At 36.5% G+C, this 23078-nt stretch overlaps 1 protein-coding gene across 3 annotated transcripts in view; it reads left to right on the top strand.

The window, feature by feature from the left end:
- The window catches only part of LOC119072215 (putative ankyrin repeat protein RF_0381), a 70335-nt gene that overhangs the window by 22697 nt on the left and 24560 nt on the right, over positions 1 to 23078 (top strand). The window contains exons 9-13 of one of the 3 annotated variants that reach the window (XM_037177391.1): positions 1133 to 1237; positions 1326 to 1424; positions 1512 to 1610; positions 1673 to 1891; positions 1953 to 2076. In XM_037177391.1, coding sequence (XP_037033286.1) covers positions 1133 to 1237; positions 1326 to 1424; positions 1512 to 1610; positions 1673 to 1891; positions 1953 to 2002 — 572 coding nt within the window. In that variant the 3' untranslated portion in view covers positions 2003 to 2076. Of the gene's footprint in view, positions 1 to 1132; positions 1239 to 1325; positions 1425 to 1511; positions 1614 to 1672; positions 1892 to 1952; positions 2077 to 23078 lie in introns of those variants that run through there. The other 2 variants (XM_037177390.1, XM_037177389.1) reach the window with 2 other exon arrangements.

Here is a 23078-nt window from a genome sequence, read left to right as displayed (position 1 = left end):
AACTCTGAGACTTTGCCAAAGACACCAATATTCCATCTGCCACACATTTCGAAAAAAATCTAAAAACATAAAATTGAAACCCTTTTCCATTTTGATCATTTCGTCCGTATTCTACTCCCAAAACTCTAAGACTTTGCCAAAGACACCAATATTCCATCTGCCACACATTTCGAAAATTAGGAAAAAGTCTAAAAACATAAAATTGAAACACTTTTTTTTTCCATTTTTGGTCATTTCGCCCGTATTTTACTCCCAAAACTCTGAGACTTTGCCAAAGACACCAATCTTCCATCTGCCATACATTTCGAAAAAAGTCCAAAAACATAAAATTGAAACACTTTTCTAATTTTGACCATTTCGCCCGTGTTTTACTCCCAAAACTCTGAGACTTTGCCAAAGACACCAATATTCCATCTGCTATACATTTCGAAAAAAGTCCAAAAACATAAAATTGAAACACTTTTCCGTTTTGACCATTTCGCCCGTATTTTACTCCCAAAACTCTGAGACTTTGCCAAAGACACCAATATTCCATCTGCCATACATTTCGAAAAAAGTCTAAAAACATAAAATTGAAACACTTTTCCATTTTTGGTCATTTCGCCCGTATTCTACTGAGACTTTGCCGAAGACAACAATTCTTCATCTGCCGCGCCGACAGAGATAACCCTAAAAACTTACTTGAAACACTAAATTCCAACTTCCCGCCATTTTTCGCCAACACCGTTCAATTCTACTACCAAAAGTCTGAGACTTTGCAGAAGAAACCAATTCTCCATCTGCCCCTCCAACAGATCTAACCCTAAAAACATAATTGGAAACGCTAAATTCCAACTGCCCGACATTTTTTATTATTCTACAGTCTTTAACATTTCAAATGTCTCACTGTCAAATGTTTCTGAGAATTTCATTGTCATTGCGAATTCACAATGACATTCTTTGAAAAAAATGACAGTGAGACATTTGAAATGTTAAAGCCTGTAAGGGTTTTGATACGGTTAGGTGTTTCGTACGGGTCGGCGTTAGCTTATTTTTATGTGTTTTTAGGGGGAGTGTCCAGTTGTCTTCTTTTGAACACTTTGAAGGTCTGTATAAATTAGTGATTAATGAAATTATTATTTTCATCGTTTAGATAGTGAGAGATATAATTGTGTTGAGTTTTTGCTGAATAACGGAGCAGATCCGAACCTTGCTAAAGAAATGACTTTCGTCCCATTGTATTTCGCAGTACAAAATGGTAATCTAGACTTTTTTTTTAACTTGTACAAGATTATTAATGTTACGATCGGTTAACGTCCTGTTGTTCCTGTTTCAAAAACAAACAGGGAATGCCAAGATCGTTGAGCTATTGATTCAGAAGGGAGCGAATGTAAACTTTGAGGGCGAAGGTCAGACGACACCGTTACATTTTGCCGCCAATGAAGGTAGTTTTCGGAACTACTATTTGATTTACACAGTATTAACAGAAAATATGTAAAAACATACCGTTATGTAAACGCATTTGTCTCAAGGTGGTACCCGGGAGATCATAGAATTATTGGTGAACAATGGTGCAGATGTCAACCATACAGACGAAGATGGAGTATTGCCTTTACATTTTGCCGCCGGACGTGGTAATTCATTCATAAAATTTTTTAAACTGAAACTACAATTCTTTGTATTTTTTGTATAGGTATAACTGGCACAATCCGATTGTTAATAGAAAAGGGGGCAAATTTGCAAGGCACCGATAATGATAATAACACTCCTTTACACTATGCCGCTGGATCTGGCAAATATGCCGCTGGATCTGGCAAATATGCCGCTGTAAATGTACTAATCAGAGCGGGTGCTGATGTAAATGCTGTGAACAACGATGGGGTAACACCAATGAAAATAGCTAAACAATATAGTAATTTCCGTTTTCAATTGAAACTATGCATTGATCTCTAACGTTTGAATAATTTTTTCAGGACACTTACGTGTTGTCAGATTGTTACGAAATAATGGAGGCCATGTTTAGTGAGTTCTACAATTGACGAAAAGTTTCTCCTTTTAGCTAGTCGTCGAAAAATAAACTCTGGATTTTCAATAATATATGCGTTCTCTTTGATTTTTTTATGTAATAAGCGTGACTTCCACTACAGTCCACTACAGGTGCGGTAATCATGATTTGATAGAGAAATCAAACGCATTTCTGTGTAACAAAATAATTTGAGATAAAAAAGTCTTCCCAATTCGATTAATCTTTTCGAAGAAGAATTTCTATTTGAATCAAAAATGTACACTGTGTGTTTCGTGGCTCCACATAACTGGGATCGTCGGTTGATTCCATTGGAATATGATGTCATTACATCTTCCGTTCCCCGTACGCCGTCGATTCAAATTGAACATGATTTTACGTGGCAGCAAAAATTATCTCTGCTCAGGTTTTTTCGAACTCGAACTCGAAAATGCCGCTATTGTATCAGCTTTACTGCCAACAGCATTTCCAATTTTCATGAATCTCGAAATTGCACGTGTGTAAATCACGAGAGGTATGTATCGGTCATTTTCTCGATTTCAATCTACTTAACGGTGGTACTAATAAGTCGTGGTGAAGTGAAATCACGACAGAGTATGATCAGAAAGTATGAGTGATTTATTTTATTTGTTTATTTATGGGTTTATTTTACTCTGCCGTGGTGAAATGCTTCTGTTTTGAACGACATTTCGATATTCCCTCAGCAGTAAGTTTTGTCCCCTCATGGCTGAAAGCCATTGTAATGGTGTAGAGCTTACCGTACCTGTGATGACACGCACTGAGTTGTTCAGCTCGGTGTCGATTTTGGTGACATGGGCGCTGTGAAGCCACGTTGAACAACAATACTCTGCTGTCGAGTACACCATAGCTCATCAGTAATGCTCAACAATCAATAAAACAATACGCTGAGCAATTCCGACAACTGCATTTAATTTGTTCAACAATCACTTTCTACTCTAAAAGTGGCAGTTCAAACGTTGCATCAGTACCCAGGACGTTTGGGATATAATTAACTCCAGCTGATTTGCCTATAAATGTAACGCTAAAACAATAGAAAAATCCTTCAAAAAACAGACAAGGCTAACGCTTTTCCTTTTTTCCATGGTCGGTTAAGTGAATAAAATTTACACAAAGACGCTGTTTCGACCTACGAGTGTGATGGCGGTCACTGGACAGTACAGAACTGTCCATCATCATTTGCTTCCATTACACCCGTTCAAGACAAATTCATTATTCCAAGCCTGGCTGAATAAAAATGCTCGCATACATTAAAACTTAAACTAGACAATAAATAAACCTAAATTTACATCACAATCAGTCATCAAGTCTCTTTGTATGCCTTTGACGTGAAGGTGTATCGCGAGGTGAAATTTCTCAGAAATTTTTTTAGGTCTTCAACGTGATCTGTCTGCGATTGATCGGTGGTGCAGAAGGGACTATCTCGTGCATAGTATCGAAAAGTGTCTAACTATGTCGTTCCTCCGTATCCCGAACCCGATTCGATTTCATTATGTGATTGGTGAATGCGTGAAAGAGTAACAGAGATTCGAGATTTAAAAGTTCAAAGTTCCATATTAATTTATAAAATAAGTGATCCAATGTGAATTGATCGAAATAATGACTACACAAAATGTGGTTTATTTTCATACAAAGGTGAGTGATTCCATAAAGCCAAGAACAGATGGCTCTTAAGTAAGTAGTCGTATAGGCTGCTTGGGTTCATCTTTCGCTGCGGAAAGTATTTCTCGCATCAATTAATCTTGCGTCTGCTGTTTTGTTCACTAGTCAGAAACCGTCTCGAATACTGTTTGACAGTCTCAGGGCCGTAGCTAGAGGCAAACTTCAGGGTGGGCAATGCCTTTATGAAAAAAATAGACTTACAATACGTATATGTGACGTGTGACACAAGTTCAAAAGTTTGTAATACATGAAAAGCGTGTGGATTTTTCATGAAATTTCGATCAGCTTGAGTTGTAATGCCAATTTTTTGAATGTCACGCAACGATTTTTTTTTTAATTTAAGACACAAGAATGCTGAAGGAGAGTGCGGGAAAGGACTCTTTTTTAATATCTGAATATGTTTCGATGGAATTCCCATAACAATATAAAACTAAGAATTTATGATACTCCGGAAACGTCTTTATTATGCAAAGAACGGGCAATCGATTTTAGGTAAATTTAACACTGGTGTTTGCATCCTCAATTACAATTTTCTTCTGGTAAGCTTTAAAGCTGAACAAAATCACATCGGTATCGTGCATTCGCATTCCATCAAAATCCCATGTTCCCACTTCACGCTGCACTTTCATAGGCAATCGAATAGTGATGGTGCCGGTAGGTCGGTTCTTCTCTGTAATTCCTCGCTTGACCAGTTCAGCAGACATCGCATTTATTCTTGGGTGCGAAAGTGGCATGGTCAACGCTTTTCGGCAGAAAAGAATTCTCGGCACACACATGACAAGAGGCCAAGTATAACTGATCACAAGCTTGGTCCCGTCTTCTGACAAATTGAAGTCCACTCCCTCACTACCAGATATTACTGGCACGGCCACATTGACAATGTCAACTTTCTGCTCGTCGTCGTAATGGACCCATGTCAGAACTGGAGAATTTTTGAATGTGAGGACCACTTCATCAGTATCACCAGATGGTTCCTCAAAATCGTCGCCCTTCCGTTTTTTAGATTCGGCAACTCCTGCCAATTCCGGAATAGCGATTTCAATATTCGGTTCCCCGGTGCTGTTGCTGGCTGTAATGGTAACTTAGTTTAGGTTGTGATGGCAAAATATTTTGCATCAATCCGTCTACCGTATGCACCGTATTTGGCCTTCGTCTTCCGAAAATGAGCAGCAAAAGTTTTTGCAGGGAACGCCATGAATGCCTCGTTTGATTGTCGGATCTGATTTGGCAGAGACGACTCATCAATTTTGTTTTGTTCAAATAAAGCGTCAAGCATTCGTTGCTCGGGGCCACTTTCCAACCAAAGTTTTTGTTTTGATGCCATAACTGCTATTATCAAACATATTTAATGCTGCGTTTCTAATATCCAGAAATATTTTCAAAAGTATACCGACCTCTTATGTATTTTTCAGTTCAATTATTTAACACACGTGCTTAGCGCAACAAAATTGTCACTCGATTGAATCAAATTGATTTAAGAGTTTCAAAAGCCTACTTGCTTGAAAGCAATTTAAATCGTTCACTTATTGAAGAGTGATTCATGGATCTACAAACATGCAATAATTAAACAAATAAGGCAGTCGACAATAACGTTTTACAATTTAGATTTTTTCTTGTTGATTACAAGCGAAAACTAAATTGGAAAATGAAAGAAAAAACCCTAAATGCATCATTACCTTTGTAGACTATTTATTTAAGAGGGCAGACTAGGTGTGAAGTAGGCTATATATTGAAAAATTGGTTTTAAAATTAATGTAGACCATTTAATGAAAATCTGTTCCAGCAATTAGATGAGCAATATGTTTATCTATCTCTAAAAAATGAAAAACGATTTACAATAAGCAACAGTTGGAAGAAAACCGATTTCCAAAAAAATATTGCATAGCCTAACTTTAAGCGACGTTCATATTTTGGAAATCGAGATGATTCGAGATATATTTATTTTAAATGCGACAAAAAAGACTGCTCACAATTATGGCGCAGCCGGTAAAACATCGATCTTTTCTCAAAAATTAAAAACTACAGTAAATAAATATCATCGATCTTCTTCTTCCCTAATGTTCCCAAAATACAAGCAGCGTTACCACGTTGAATTGCGATGGAAATTCTTTGCAGAAGGTATTCTTTTGATTTTACCTCACCCGTTGCCTTTTTCATTAAAGAGCCCAATTTATCAATAAATTTCTTCGTTTCCGGGCCCATGCAACCTAAAGTCTCGAAAGCAAGTGGGGTTAGCAAATAGTTTTGTTTCAAAGAAACGTAATGGTTATGCTTATGTCTCTCTGCTTTTTCAGCAATGGACCGTGCTTTCTTTGATGAATCATTAATATATGATGCAGCCATGGTATCCCGGACGGTAACATCCCACAAGAGTGATCTTCCATGACTCCATGGTATCAAAGTCATACCGTCAGGTCTTTTACCATCATCTCTTGAAATACCTGGAGGCTGTACTTTATTTGGAACACCTGCACTAGAGAAAGCATAAGCGAATATGTTATTCATAATATCATGTCTAACGTATTTTCCTTCTGCGCATTTCACACAAGATAAACCATGCAATCCATCTTTTTCGACTGTTTTACCGCAAAGACATTTATGTTCCTCACATATTTGAGTGCCTAATCGAAGACCAACAGCAATTCTAGCAGAATTGTTATCCAGTAGTAATCCTAATTGACTCGATGGGATCACTTGCAACCACTTTGAAGATTCTTTAGTCGATGATGCAAGTAGTCTGGCACGAGTTTTCAGGTCACCATTTTCAAACAATTCATTAAATTGATTTTTGATCTTCGGGATGTCCCAATTCTTTTGTTCCTTTTTAAGAGTATCGTTTTCTGGAACGAATTCTTGAGGAATTTCATTAATTAATTGTACAATCTGTTCATCAATTACTCGTAAATCAAATCTTTGAAGAATCACGCCACACAAATCTGATGAAGAAAAGACTGACGACAAGTAGGCCGGTATTGCTAAATCCTCAACTTTTCTAATACCCATACCTCCGAAAGACAATGGAAGCGATGCTTGATCCCAAGAAAGGCCTTCTACCCTATTATTAGTAATCGACTCCAAAGCTGACCTAAAAACTTCGTCAACAGACCTCAGCTTATCCGGAAGCAAGTAAGCTCTAGAAGCGCGCATCAAATAACTGAACCTACAACTGCTCAAAGATTTCCTAAAAACACACAAAGCAGGATGTACGTCCATCAACTTTAATCGATCACACATCAATTTGATTGATTCAACCTTAGACGAAAACATCCTCTCTAAACCTGTCTCAAACACCGGCGAGCCTAACAACTCAAGGGTAGACTCATCCACCTTCTTAATGCCCGGCAACAAAGCTGATATCTCAGCATACATACGAGCTTCTTCATCATCAGTCGCATTGATAAAGAAAACCTCGCACTTCTTAGCATTAAGCCGCAAACCTGACACCTCACAAAAAGACAAAACTCTCTGAATATCATCTAACACTACAGACAACTCATCACCTATAGTACCGTCATCCAAATACCAACCATTAAACCGAGACAAAAGAGCATGCGTCATCTTCATGATACCTATACAAAAACCTGGCGGACCTAACGGATCTCCCTGCTGAAATCCTCTCTGAGACAATAGAGGATCACCAACAAAGTACAGATTCGACACGAGCCTATACGCTTGTTGCAGCAAAGGAAACAGCTCAGGGCAAACATCCCGCACTTCACCTAACATAAACTTCCTAAACAGCATATTGAACGCATTCTCAAAATCAAGCTTAACAAGAGCCATCGGCCTATCATGATCAGCTTTACAAAACTTACGCACTGAATGAACTAAAGCCTCCGCTCCTCCCTGAATACCGTAACCAAACTGAATTGGTTTCAGCTTCTCAACCAAAGATTCCCTAACCTTAAAATTCGATATCTTTCCCGCCATACGCCTCCAAACAAGACCAACCGCTATTGGTCTTACATCTGCTTCTCCCTTATTGAGGGCAGTCAAAGAAGCACCAAAAAAAATTTTCGCAACATCTTTTTCTACCTTACCCGACCTAATCACATCCACCAAAGAAGAAACAGCTTTAAGCAGACGACTCGCCGAATCGCCACAAGTAAAAGATATAAGATCTTTTAAATGCCTCGGCCGCAACCCACCAACACCTCCTGACGAACTCAAAGGAAAGCTTCTAATAGCCTTAATAACCTCATCTACCGTCGTCAAACCTAAATCAATATCCACTTTCACTTCTTCAAAAATCCCACCCGTATCCTCAGGGTGCTTAGCCCGTAACTTCACTGCCGTCTCAATCGTCTGAGGAGCCACAGACTCGTTAGAGCATAAAACTCTAATCGCACCACTAATATCTCCCTCGCTAACTTTTCTAGTAGCCGCCTTAACAACAACACTATCTTTATCCACAGATTCCTTGATCCTAAAGGAATTCCCTTTAGTTTCCAAAACATTATTCAACGTATCATTAACATTGACACAATCTTTGAAAACCTTCAGATTAGACCTAATCACATTAACCCCATCAGTTCCCTTAGACTTACTACCCAGAACAATAAACGGAAACGCAATCAACCTCATCCAAGAATCAACGTCATTCTTCATCACTAAATCCTGAATCACCCTAGTTAGTTCCTGACATACAACAGTTCTAACAGACTTTTGTATCACACGTGTCAAAGGAACCGATAACCTACACTGATTAGATTAAGCAGCAATCCAAACTCTTGCAAAACCGTCGAAATATCAGTTTTCACAGAAGAGTCAGCACAACCACTTTCACTATCTACAGGGGCAGAGCAAACCACATCCTCAACACTAACACGCTTATGTACCCTCATGTGAATGCTCAGACCACGACTATTTTTAGCCAAAAATCCGCACACATCACATGATACTCTATCTACATCATCCTCTTCTAAGTATACCCCAGTACTATCTTTAGGCCTCTCTTTACACTTCCTACCAATACGTCGTCGGCCTAATTTACCATTCCCATCCTCAGTCAAACATAAACCAGACAACTCCTGACACTCGCAGTCTATGCAATACCAACTCTCCTTGTTATTTTTTTCTTCACGCATTAAAGTACATAATTGATGAAAATACTTGTTACATCCCTTGCATAATGTCCAATTTTTCGTGTCTATGTTTTGCGCATTCTTGTCATTTTCTTTAACTGGGCAGAAACAAACATGATCCGGATTGTCAGACATTCCACCAGACGCCTGTCCCATAATGTTGTTTTGTATTTGTAAATTCAAACAATTAAGGCTCAATTTCCATCAATAAATTCAATTTTTTTATAATATTTTGAAATCGGTTTTCTTCCAACTGTTGCTTATTGTAAATCGTTTTTCGTTTTTTAGAGATAGATAAACATATTGCTCATCTAATTGCTGGAACAGATTTTCATTAAATGGTCTACATTAATTTTAAAACCAATTTTTCAATTACAGCCTACTTCACACCTAGTCTGCCCTCTTAACTAAATAATTGTAGTAGCCCGAAAAACTACACCCGTCATTTCATTTTCCATTGTGAAATTTAATTTCAATTACCGAAAAGGTGTTTGTGTTTGACTGACAAAACATTTATTTTTACGAGAAACAAGAAAATTCTGCAAAAATAATTTTACAACACAAAGTATGTGCATAAACATAGTGAGAATTTAAACGTCGGCTATATGCTAACCGTCGCTAAAGTAATGTTCATAAAGTGTCGCTAAATGGGTTGACCGACATTTCTAAAATAGTCTAATGTCGCTTAAAAAACAGTCGATCGGCGTTTTGGAAAAGGCCTTTTTGAGGGCGCCCGCAAAAGGACCTTCAAGATAAATATGTAATTCCGCGATAATTAAAAAATTTTGATACGTGCTATATGGAAAAATTATCAGATCAAAGGTCGATTTAGCGAGTTGTCCTATAAAATTGAAACCTGTAGAAACAAAATAAGAAATTGCAGACATTATAAAATAGTCGTTGTTTTTTAAGCGACATTAGACTATTTTAGAAATGTCGGTCGACTGTTCTACGAATGTTGGTCGACTAATTTAACAGCTGTGTCTATGAAAATTGCTTTAGCATCTCTTTTTTATCCTTCCTGTTTCTTTGCTGCAATTTCCAATAGGAAATGTTATGTGGAGTACTATTTAGATGCCATTGTTTTTAATCAATTAGTCAACATAAAATTGATGATGCGTTTTGAGAAATAATTTTTTTTTTCATTCTGAATTGTTCTCCTAAATTTCCATTTCGAACTTTGTGTAAATAAGACAACGCGTTTTTCTGATTTTTAAACAAGGACTGCTTTCACAGCGTTGTTGTTTGTAAAGTAATTTGTCATAAAAACTGTGCAACAATTTGAAAGATAGTTGAATACACATACGTTGCTTAAAAAATTAGTAAATTTTGAAGATAATGTCGATGTAGAAAATGTGGTAGAAGCATTGAATCTTAAAATTTATTCCTCACTTACAGATGTACTCTGAAAAATTCTTTAAGCTGGGTTGCCGATACTCCGACTCGAAATTTACGCGAAGCTATAAACAAAAACTTCGAAGATTTAAGTCTTTTTTCGGCGTTACACCAACGGTGTGCTCCCTTATTTGGCTAAGAGTCAAAAATGACGCTCCTGATGATTCACATCCAAAGCACCTTTTGTGGTCTTTATATTTTCTGAGGCAATACTCTAACGAGCACATAAGAAGATCCATTTTCGGTGCTGACGAAAAAACTATTCGCAAATGGACGTGGATTTTTGTGAAACTTTTGTCTGATATGAATTTGGTATGCAGCTGTTTGATAAGGAACTTATATATCACATCAGTGTGTTCTAATTTTTGCTTGTAGATAATTTGGGAAAAACGCTACGATGGGTCAGTGCCGAACCAAAAATGTCTTTGTTCTTTAGATGGTGTCGACTGTAAAATTTCGGAGCCCCAGCCCTTTAGTCAGAAATGGTTTAGCCATAAATTTCGTAGCGCTGGCCTGCGTTATGAAGTTGGGCTAAACATTCGTACAGGGCATATCGTTTGGACCAACGGTGGCTACCCTTGCGGAGAATTTGCCGATTTAACGATTGCAAGACAGGCCTATGTATTTTTGGTGAACGATGACGAGCTGACATTGGCCGACAAAGGTTACCGTGGCTGTCCTTGTTTTATTCTGCCTAATAAACAAAATGCTGCAATTCACAAACGTATAATGGCGAGACATGAAACAGTCAATATCAATAGGCGACTGAAAATTTTTCAAATTTTAAAGCAACCTTTCCGTCACAATTTACAAAAACATCCAATGGTGTTTAAAGCTGTAGCTAATGTAGTTCAGCTCTTGATTGAAAACGACGAGCCTCTCTTTAAAGTCTTATAAGGTATTGTTTAAATTGATTGAATTGTGTTGCAGTGATGAAAGGTTCTATGCATTTTTAATTTTAAATTTTTCAAACTCCTTCATTCCAAATATTTTTATTTTACGAATTCGAATCATATCTGAAAATTAAAAAATTACTTCTAATATAAACACTTGGTTCACTCGTTTTTTAACTCAACTTTTGTTTTATATTGTACTCCATAATTGAAAAAGGCCCTTTCCCGCACTCTCAAGCAACCATCCTCCAGTTGTAGGAAACGGGTGATATACTTCGTAATTTTAAATATCGACAATTTCTTATTGAGTAGTAAACTCATAATAATAATTACGAATGATCACGAACCGTTCTATATTTTCAAAATTGAAACAGAGGACTGCGATAGTTGATCAATACGATGTGGTATATAGCATTCCATGCCTAGGTGATGGCCGAAGAGCTACATGTGATCTGGAATATGTTGGTAACACTAGTCACAAAGCAAGGCTGTGGATGACATCAAAACGTTTAACCAAACAGGCGATTTGAACAAGAGCTGTCGTTGTTAGAGATGAGCGGGCCGCCCGAAATACATCGGCCCGACCCGACCCGACCCGACCCGGCCCGATCGGGTTCGGGTCCGGGTTTTGAAAATTCATTCGGGCCGGGTCGGGTCGGGCTTTGAAAACAAAAATTCGGGCCGGCCCGACTTAGAAATAAAAATTTAAAGTAAGCCAATAAAAGCCTATAAAGCATGAAACACTAACTTATTTTATTATTTTACTTCGCGTATAAAAAGCTTTTATGCGTAGAAAATGGCGAAGAGAAAAGTCTCGGGTCGGGTCGGGCTCGGGTTCAAAAAATTGGATCGGGCCGGGTCGGGTCGGGTATTGAAAAAACGTCGGCCCGCTACACGAAACGAAGAGTCCTGGAGTCGTTACAAATTTTGACGAATCCAACTATGAATTTCAGACGAGACACTGATAATATCAGTGCAGTGTACAAAAGTTTGATTCCATCAGTAGAAGTGCCATCCACTTGATAAGAGAGCTTTCAGTTGGTCGTGTGTTTATGTTTTGGTCAGTCACCTAGCCTTTATTTATAAGTGTCAGAGTAATGTAGTGACAAAATAAGTCGGTGGACTGGTGCCGATTGAAATAAAATATTTTCGTAAGTTTTGGAATATTAAATTGTAAATAAGGGTCTTGCACAGTTTCTTAAGAATGGTTGTTATGTATGCTTTAGATAATAAAGACTGATGATGCAGCTATAAGCTGCGAAACGTCTCGCAACAAATTTGTTTACGTTCGACAGGACCGATAAATCGAGGAAAAAATCCAAACCTAATTTTACATTTCACGGTCGAGTAAAGTGTACCGAAGCTACACAACATCTTGCTTTGGTCAACATAATAATAATTAAAACATAAACTATCCTTCAGGCTCACAAAAAAATTAAAAAAAATGTATGTCTGTCATAATCCTTAAGAGCAAAAATGTTAGTACATATCACAATTTTCGCGATCGGATCACATTGGGTAAGGTATCAATCTAGTGCTTTCAAGGAAGAATAAAAACAAAATTTTACTATCAAAAGTTTTGATACGAATTACCCAGAGCGACTTCAGTTTCAGGGAGTTACGATTTCTGCACTAACCTTCGAATAATTGATGTTATAGCGCGAAATTAATCATGTCCGGAGCGATAGCGGAGGACTTGACGCTGGCTAACTTCCAAAAAAAGAACGAAGAAATTTTTTTGAGACGCAGCAACTAATATAGCTGAACATTTCAGTTTCTACCCTTTGGTTTATATCACCACAAAACATATTTTATCATATTCTCGCTTCAAATACGAGCAAAACGAGCTATCACTTGACTATGTAGGTTCAAAATTGCGGGAGATACATCGTTTTGAAATTGGTCACTTTTCATACAAGATGCACCAAATTGACTTTTCCCAAACAATCAAAATCTTTCAACTTACTCTGTATGTTTCTATCTATCTATCTATCGACGGTCGATCTCGGAAACTAGTCAGCCAATCTCCATGAAATTTTGCAGGAACCTCAGGGTGGACATAAAAATGAAAATGTGATACGCCATTACCCCAGGAAAAACCAGAATTTTATTTTATTGGCCTCGAAGTGGTTTCTGAGTGGGGTTTTCGAGGTATGTAGCTAAAGCAATATTTTGAGAACTTTATTCTTATTTATGAATCGATGAAACAGATATTGTCAGATAGAGGTACAGAATATTTGAATAATGTTATTGAAGAATTGTGTAAACTCTTAAACATTACTCACAATACTTCAACTGCATATCATCATAGAACATTAGGTACAGTCGAAAGATCGCATAGAACTTTTAACGAGTATGTTAGATCATATATTGACTGGTTGTCATATTTCACTTACTGTTATAATACAACTCCATCCACATCCATTAACAATTATTGCCCGTTTCAATTCATTTTCGGAATTTTTCCTCAGAATTACGAATTTTTAAATTCAGATATAGTTGATCCTGTTTATAATATAGAATTATATCACAAGGAAATTAAATACAGATTACAAATTGCAAATCAACTAGCTCAGAAGTTTTTAAATAAATCTAAAGAAAAACGAAAAGTCAGTTATGATAAAAATTGTAAACCACAATCAGTATTTCCTAATGATTTGGTATTAATAGAAATTAACGAGAGACATAAATTAGATCCTTTATATAAAGAACCATATAAAGTTAAGTCAATTAAAGAACCTAACATTGTAATAACAAATAATGAAACAGGAGAAGAAACTTTGATCCATAAAGATAAAGTAAAGAAATTCGACACTTATTTTTATTACAAATTTTTAACGTGAGATCAATTTTTAGATAAACAAATAATTTTTAAATTGAATTTTTTTTGGATTGTGTTTTGTGTTTTTTTTAGATATTAAAGTCATTAACTGGATTAAAGAATCGTTGTCCGAACTTATGTTAATCTAAGCGTGCGGGAAGTTAATATAGTTTTAAGAAATAATTATTATAATATTAAATTAAGTTAAAAAAAAGTTTATAGTTTAGTGTAATGTAACATTTAAATTAATTAGTTTTTTTTCTCTTGTTGTATAATGCTTACGATTATACATCATAGGGGGATGATGTGAAGGTTTGAAGCTCAATAAATGATTATTGAGTTAGTCTTCTCACAGGCGTAGTATTAAAGCTCAATGAACATTTGAAAGGTTTTCCTATACTCAATATCATACAATCAACTTGTCCGTTAAAATACAGATGTTAGTTTAACCCACGTATGGTGTGACTCATTGAATAAATACGAGGGTTAAATCTAATAAATAAAAATGTAATGGCTTCAATGACATTCTAATTTCCGAAGGTCGTTAAAATCGAACTTCACGCTTCAGTTTAACATTGCGCTTATGAAAATACCAATTACCTTAATAGTTTTCGCATGCTTAACATGGAGACCTCAGAGCATAAAAGGAAGCCTGTTAGAGGTACAAGGGGTCAGTAATCTTGCATCGTTCATAGTTCACGTTAGTTGTCATTCCGTCTATTTGTTCTTAGTAAATATGAAGAATTGTGTGTATCAAGTATTTAAATAATTGAATAAAATAGCTTTAAAAAATGATAAAACCAAGTGACTTTTTAATCATATTAAATAAACATATTTTACATGTGGAATTTATCTAGTTTGTTACGTACTTGTTGAATTTTGCATATGTGATTCCAGAGGAAGCATCCGTATGTTAAGATTGGACTGATGACTGTAGTGTATATCGCCATAGAGATATAGTAGCTTTTTGTAGTCGTTCGTCCAGGTTGTTATTCCAGGACATTCTGCAGGGTGATTTCCCAGATATTTTACCGAGTTGACTAGAAGTATTGGCGTTCCTTTAATTAGTGGTATTTTGATTTCTTCCATTTTCCGTTTCTTCGTAAATAGTATCATCTTTGTCTTATTCGGATTGATAGTTCGTTCCCATCGCACTATTCACTGTCACTGACAACATCGAGAGTCGTTTGAAGTAAATCTCATAGGACGTTGATGAATTTTCCTCTGAGTAGGATTGATAGATCGTCCGAGAATCCCTCTGTTTGAAAGTTTCTATCGTTCAGAATGGTTAGTAGTTCATTCACTACCAGGCACTATAGCAGTGGTGGTAGAACTCCTCCTTGTCGTTATTACTTACAGTACCATAGCGGACTAAGATTAATCTGATGTGTAACATAGCTAGGATCCAACTTATGATACCCGAGTCTATGTTGTGTTTGTAGCAACCATTTTTTTTGGCTAGGTACATTAGATGGTTAAATGCCCAAGATATATCTATAAAGCATCCAAGTGCGAATTCTTCATGAGCTAACGATAATTCTATGCTTTGTGCGATGTTCTGTAGAGCATTTTCGGTAGACTTTCCGCTCTGGTAAGCATGTTGCTTTGTGTGTGTTTTAAATTGTCTTAAAGGTCCGTCTCTGAGGTTCCTGTTGTTTAGTTTTTCGAGTGTTTTTAGCATAAAAGATGAAAAGCGTATTGGTCTATAATTTTCGGCCAGTGAGTAATTGGTTTTGCTGGCTTTGTTTTAAAGATTACTTTTACCTTCCTCCAGCTTGAACAATCTATTTATGAGATATAGAATTAAATAGCCTCAATACAACTCTAGATTCTAGTAATATTTCACAATACTTTGAATAATTCGTCGATTCATTTGGAAGTGTGCAGGTTTGTAGTACTTACGTCGAAAATCAGCACATGGTTTTCGTCTTCAGAATCTCTTGGACAGCAACAACCAAAAAAAATTGTTAATGGATATGGATAGGTAAGAGTAGTCTACTGGAAGTTCACCCATATTACGGAAGTCGTTTTTGTTGCTGTTCAAGATGGTGACAAGAAATTTGACTACGTCGCAGAACTTCTAAGAGCTCTTCTCCAGCCACAAAGCCACTAAAAAACGAAAAATCTAACAGACCTCGTTCCTACTGATCTCATCTTTCTAATACGTAGGTAGAGACCCGACGAATGAATTTTTAATTAGTACATAGATGGAACCGAGTAGTTGGCACAGGTCAATTAATTATTCGATTGCAGATATCCTTTTGTTAACTAGAACAGTTGTTGACATGAGAGAGTATGATTGTTAATCAGTTTCAGGCGAACCGTAGATGAAGAAAGATTTAAATAAAATTTGATTCGTTTACGTTGAGAAAAGTCGGATGTTTTATTAGGCTACGGCCTTGCCTGATTCTATATAGATATGAGTATAAACAGTACGGCAAAAAAAAAAAAAAATCATTTCGAGAGCCTCAAACTTATTTCTTCGCATTGAACATGATAATATCAAGCTAAATTAGTAAATTACTCTTCCAATTATTCAACTTTGCGTTAACAAACATATTTTTTCAACATAATTGATGTATAAATAATGAACGAATTTAATTAACGATTATTTATAAATGAAAAATAATCGTATTCTAAGGGAATAAACATATGATAATGATAATTCGCGCCTAATTTGGAACCTTTTTCACGCAAATTTTCAATGTCGCATAATTTGTCGCGACTCTGCCTTTATTGCCCGAGGAGTGTGTGTACGTTGTATTGAGGCTATTTAGGTTAGAGGACTATTTCACTTGGGTACAATATGAAAAAGTACGTTAGATGTTCTTATCTTACTTTTATGTACAAAAAAGAAGTCCTCCGGTACTTACAACATTCAAAAAACCATCAATCATGCATAAAATACCACGACCCTTGCGAATTACGGCCCTCGCTTCGCTATGGCCGCAAACTTCACACTCGTCGGAGTTTTGAAGTTTTCTGTTTGATTGTATTTGAATAACGATTCAGAAATTGGTTTTTCATTATTTTTATACATTTTTTATGCCATGGCGTGAAATCAGCTACTTTTGCCTGTGATAGCTGACTATCACCGTTATAGCCAAAGAATTTATACCGGGTACCGAACACAAAATACGAAACCAACATCTCGCGACATTTTTGACATTAGGCAAGATAAATAGGCAACAGTAGTCTGGTTTTGTTATTTACGTTTTTTAAATAATAAGCGCGACCTTGATACATTCTTAGTCAGAGTGTGCTAAAATTTTAAAAGTGTGGATAACCAAAACAGGCAAACTAAACTACCGTCGCCGATATATATCGCTTATGTCAAAAATCTCGCAAGGTGATAGCTGGCTATCATTCGTGATAGCTGGCTATCATTCGTGATAGCTGGCTATCATTCGTGATAGCTGGCTATCATTCGTGATAGCTGGCTATCATTCGTGATAGCTGGCTATCATTCGTGATAGCTGGCTATCATTCGTGATAGCTGGCTATCATTCGTGATAGCTGGCTATCATTCGTGATAGCTGGCTATCATTCGTGATAGCTGGCTATCATTCGTGATAGCTGGCTATCATTCGTGATAGCTGGCTATCATTCGTGATAGCTGGCTATCATTCGTGATAGCTGGCTATCATTCGTGATAGCTGGCTATCATTCGTGATAGCTGGCTATCATTCGTGATAGCTGGCTATCATTCGTGATAGCTGGCTATCATTCGTGATAGCTGGCTATCATTCGTGATAGCTGGCTATCATTCGTGATAGCTGGCTATCATTCGTGATAGCTGGCTATCATTCGTGATAGCTGGCTATCATTCGTGATAGCTGGCTATCATGTGTGATAATTGGATATAACTAACCGACAAATTATCAAATTTCATCAAAGTAATCTTTTTCGATTGGTTGAATTTCCAACAGTGTAAAATACTGTTTTTCTGGAATAAGTTCCAGATCCTTAATCCCACATAGCCCATCTTCGAACTTAACCTCAAGAATTTAATTTTGCGTCGATTAAAAAAATAAAATTAGTAATTGGTTGATAATTACTCAAGTTATCGTGTTTACAAGCAAAATATTGGGACAAACAGTTCCGTTTTTCATAACATTTCATATAATCTTCGAAACAAACCTTATAGTGTATTTTCCGGCATACTGACTTACAGTCAATGGAATTAAACTCGTGTGAATAAACACTCATTTTTTTTTTGGTTTATTTTGTTATCAAGAGACAATATAAAATAATAAGACTATTTAAATAGATCCAAAAATTCGTTTAGCAACAGCAGCTAGATCGTTAGACCAATATAATCTGTCTTGGAACCTAAACTCCGTGCTTTATCAAACAATTTTTTTGAATCGGTTGAGAATTACCCCAGGTATTGCTTTAACAAAGAGCAGAAAAGGATTGTTTTGAGAGCTATTCCCGGATGGTTGAACCGATACCACCCATTTTCGAACTTGACCTGAGGATTTCAATACTTCATCGAATAAAAAAAAAGTTTTTACACTCGCCAAACCATGAAAATACTGAATATCACGCGTCAAAAGTTATCGGAAACCACACTCTTTTAGTTCTCTCACAGGAGGCCTTGCAAACAGGTCTAGGGATTCAAACGATGTTTTGCTTAATGGTGGAGTTTGTTTATGTTATTCGTTAAAGAGAGAAATTTGATACGAAGGCGGAGCTTACTCTTCGTATCAACGAGTAGTGTGATGCACATCGAACGATCGACTCGTTCGTCTTTGTATCGCGTATTTTCGGTTTCGTCTTTATTCTTATACTTCTTCTATACATTTAAGTTTAACCTTGAGCGATGTGAAACAATGTGATAAAAATGCTTTGTATTTGGTTTTGTTGTTTGTGTATTTCATGGACGAGTGTAAAATTTTGTGCATCACTGGATGGAAACCACTCAATCACAGTATCTGTGTGAATTCGTATCCCACGCGAATTTTTTTTGCATACGTATGTATGTTGCGTCTCGACGACACATACATACTCACTCATGCAAAAATTATTCTCTCGGTATACGAATTCACACGTATACTGTAATTTCGTGGTTTCAATCCAAGTGATGCAAATAACTATTGAAAATCGGTTGAGATTTACTCAAGTTATCGTGTTAACAAAGAGCACAAAATCGTTACATTTAACGTTTTTTAATCACATTTTCAATCATAGTGAACTTGTTATGTATTTTCTTTTGTAAAACCCATGACTTACAGTCAAGGGAGTAATTTGTTAATATAACGTTTTATTAAAACAAAATTTGTAATGGTAACCTATCGGAGTTGGTACATTACTTCTGCAATGCCATTAGCCAGCAAAAATAGCGAAAAATCAAAAATTCATAACCATTACAGCACGACAGAGTAAAATAAACCAGGCAGAAGCGGTTCATTTTCGAAACGTCAAATAAGGGACCTAATACACTGTATGAAAATGAACTCAAATGAACACTGACATAAATTGAAAAATTTTATTCGCAAAATATCAAGGGCTACTAGATTATTTAGGCCCCTAGTCAAACAAGCGCTCCTGCCTGGTTAACTTTACTCTGTCGTGATTACAGAAAATTTGTAAAATTTACCAACTGAAATGGTAGCAAAATGTTCTGTTAACATTACCAGAAAATTGTAAAATTAACAAACCCACATGTTACAGATATGTCCAGTAATTAATACAAACCAACCGGTTGAACAAGCTGCTTTCAGATCTGGTTTCAGCACAAACCACCATTTGCAGGTGATGAGAACGCTTATTGAGAAGTGTCGTGAGTACAACATCGACATAGTCTTGCTATTCATAGACTTCGAAAAAGCTTTCGATTCAGTGGAAACATGGTCGACATTGGACGCATTAGACGAATGTAGAGTAGAGTACTCGAACACAATTCGATATGTGTACAAAAATGCTACTTCATGTATAAAACTAAGAGCACGGAGAAATTCAGAATCGGCCGAGGTGTAAGGCAGGGTGACACTATTTCACCGAAATTATTCACGGCGATTCTGCAGAGTATTTTTAAGAAGTTAAACTGGAGTAAAATGGGAATAAAGATAAATGGAGAGTACCTGAGCAATCTCCGCTTCGCTGATGACATTGTACCGATAGCAGCGAATCTAGGTCAGGCTCAGCTTATGCTACAACAGTTAAGTGAAGAGGCAAGCAAAGTTGGCCTCAAGACGAACTTATCGAAAACAAAAGTCATGACCAACATCGGGGGCGATAGAAAAATGAAAATTGGTGACACTTTCATTGAACGAGTCGACAGCTACGTATATCTAGGACATAAACTGAAGCTAGGTCTGGACAACCAGACTGCAGAAATAAGACGTAGGATTGGTCTTGCATGGGCAGCGTTCGGAAAACTCAGACTAATTTTCAAACGCAAAATGAATAATAGTCTGAAACGCAAAGTTTTCGACACTTGTGTCCTTCCAGTGCTCACTTATGGAGCGGAAACGTTGACTTTAACGAAAGCATCCGAAGATAAATTGAGAGTGACACAAGAAGAGTACCATGGGGAATATTCCGTGAACTGTCAAACTTTTAATTAAAGGGTTGCCGCCTTTTATTGGTCAATAATTACTTTATTACTTTATATAAGCGGTAAATTTCATTTATATCACCGCTTTATATTAAAGAGATTACCGCTTTTTATTGTACATTAATTACTTTATATAAGGATCAAATTTTCTTTATGTCGCCGCCTTATATAAGCGGTAAATTTCACTTTATATCACCGCATTATATAAAGAGATTGCCGGTTTTTATCACACATTAATTACTTTATATAAGCGGTAAATTTCCTTTATATCACCACTTTATATATGCGGTGGATTTCGTTTATATAGCAGTGATACCTCTTTATATACGCGTCGCATATCCTTTTATATGTAGATACACTGTATAAATGATATATTGTTTACGGTATATTTCCTTTGTAAAAATGGAATATAGGAATATGTAGGTTGTAAACATTCTGTGAGAATTTTGTATTACATTTTAGCAAAATTGATGTTTCAGTATCTCATCGCATTGATTATAATATTTCTGTTGTCCCTTTGCACAGTTTTTTGTTTCCGATAAAAAAAAGAGTTTTGGTCGCACATCTGGTATACATTTTCGGGTGGTAATAAACCGATCGACAGAAAATTCATTTTGATCGACCAAAAATAAAATTCTACCGACTGAAAATTACAATTTACCGACCGAAAGGTGATCGACTAAAAATTGAAAATAATCGACCTTAAATTAAGATTGGATCGACACCGTTGGTACCTTCCATTTAATAAATATTCCCGACTAGAATTTACCGTTCGAATGCCGCTGATCGACTCAGAAATATGAATTACCGACGAAGATGGTAGTTTGTAGTGAAAGGATGGGTACGGTAAATTTGAATTTTTGGTCGTTATTTATTATTTTGTCCGGTAATTTGCTTTTTTTGTCGATACTTTAATATTTTGGTCGATTGTTTTTTGTCGATACATAATTTTTTTGATGGGTCAATTACAGTAGGTGATTTGAAATTACTTGGCGGTACCTAATCTATTTCTGTCGGTCGTAATGAAAAAAAAACCTGAATGTTATTTACAACCGATCACAAATAGGTACTTTCGACTATATTTATTCCAGGGGTCCAACATTATGTCGCTCGCTTTGATATGAGTTTTTTTTTACAGAATTTTGTCCTTATTTTTTACGAAAGGAATGTCCTTATGTCCTTAACCGATTCTGTGGGACCCCTGTTATTCCAACCCGAGAGCAATTTGTACCAGAAATGAAGACGGTATGGTTTAACCCAGAAATAGGCTTATCGATGGAATAATTATATCGCCAAATCGTGAAATAAACTAGTTTTTTTTTGGCGTCCACAACCGTTCACAACTAAATTCAAGAAGGCAGCATAGCTGCCTCAACCATCACTCTAGGTTTCATTTAGGAATTACGATTGTTACATTTGTAACTTTGTGGCCAAATCTACGGTAGACCCTCCTCTATAGAAACTGAATATTTTGTAAGAAAGGGAAAATTCTTCAAGGTCATTTAATTGGACTAATTAAAGTCTTCGCTACATTTGGAAAAAGGGCAAATCCGGTGAGGGCGAGCTATTTTAGCGTTCCCGCTGCATTTTGTTAAAAGTCAAATCTTGTGAGGGCCTTCTCTTAGAGCAGAGCCTTCGAAATATTTCGTAAAAGGGCAGATCCGGTGACGTTGAACATTTTTAGCGTTCCCATTACATTTCGTTTAAGAGCAAATCCAATGAGGTCGAGCTATTACCGTTTCCGCTTCATTTTGTAAGAGGAAAGTCCGGTGAGGTCGATCTATAAGCGTTCCCGCTACATTTTGTAAAAGGCCAAATCCGGTGAGGTCAAGCTATTAGCGTTCTCGCTTCATTTCATGAAAGGGTGAGGTCGAGCTATAAGCGTTTTCATTACATTTTGTTTAAGAACAAATCCAATGAGAGCGAGCTTTTTTAGCGTTCCCGCTACATTTCGTAAAAGGGCAAATCCGGTAAGGTTGATTTATCAGAGGCTTCGCTACATTTCATAAACGGGAAAAACCGGTGAGGTCGAGCTATTTTAGCGTTTCCGCTACATTTCGTAAAAGGACAAAATCTATGAGATCGATCTATTAGCATCTTTACTACAATGTGTAAAAGAGCAAATCCGTCTATAATTTGGTTTTGTAAATTTTAATTTTATATAACAAAAATTACACAGACTAATTATTAGACGATGCGAGAGAAAAAAAATTAACACCTAAGTTACCGACACCGTTCCGGCGCCCGGCTCGCATTGCGGCCCTCCGCTTCGCTCCGGGGCAATGGGCCGGATCGCTCGGCGTGTTAAAACGCTTTTTATGTACAATGAAAATTGGTATTAATTTCGTAAAAAGATGAGTTCTGTAGGGACGAACTAAACTCCTTTACGTTACTTACGTTAATTCATAATATTTTGTTTGTTGGTTACTTACCTTTTATGATAAAATTTCGTTTCAGTTTTGATAACACAGAATTTAAGAATATTTAACGTTCACTTAACACTTCAAATATTACTTTGAAAGAAGAACATTAACTATACTTCGTCCGTTAGTAATCTATACACGACGGAACATAATTCTTAAATGATCTGAAATACGCAAATAGATATGATGGTTCACCCGATTTATTGTTTCAAAATAAC

The sequence above is a fragment of the Bradysia coprophila genome (genome assembly GCF_014529535.1).
Source record: "Bradysia coprophila strain Holo2 chromosome IV unlocalized genomic scaffold, BU_Bcop_v1 contig_81, whole genome shotgun sequence".
In the NCBI taxonomy this organism is placed as follows: Eukaryota; Metazoa; Arthropoda; class Insecta; order Diptera; family Sciaridae; genus Bradysia; species Bradysia coprophila.
The sequence above is the reverse complement of the archived record's forward strand: the minus strand, read 5'-3'. Positions and strand labels throughout refer to the sequence as shown.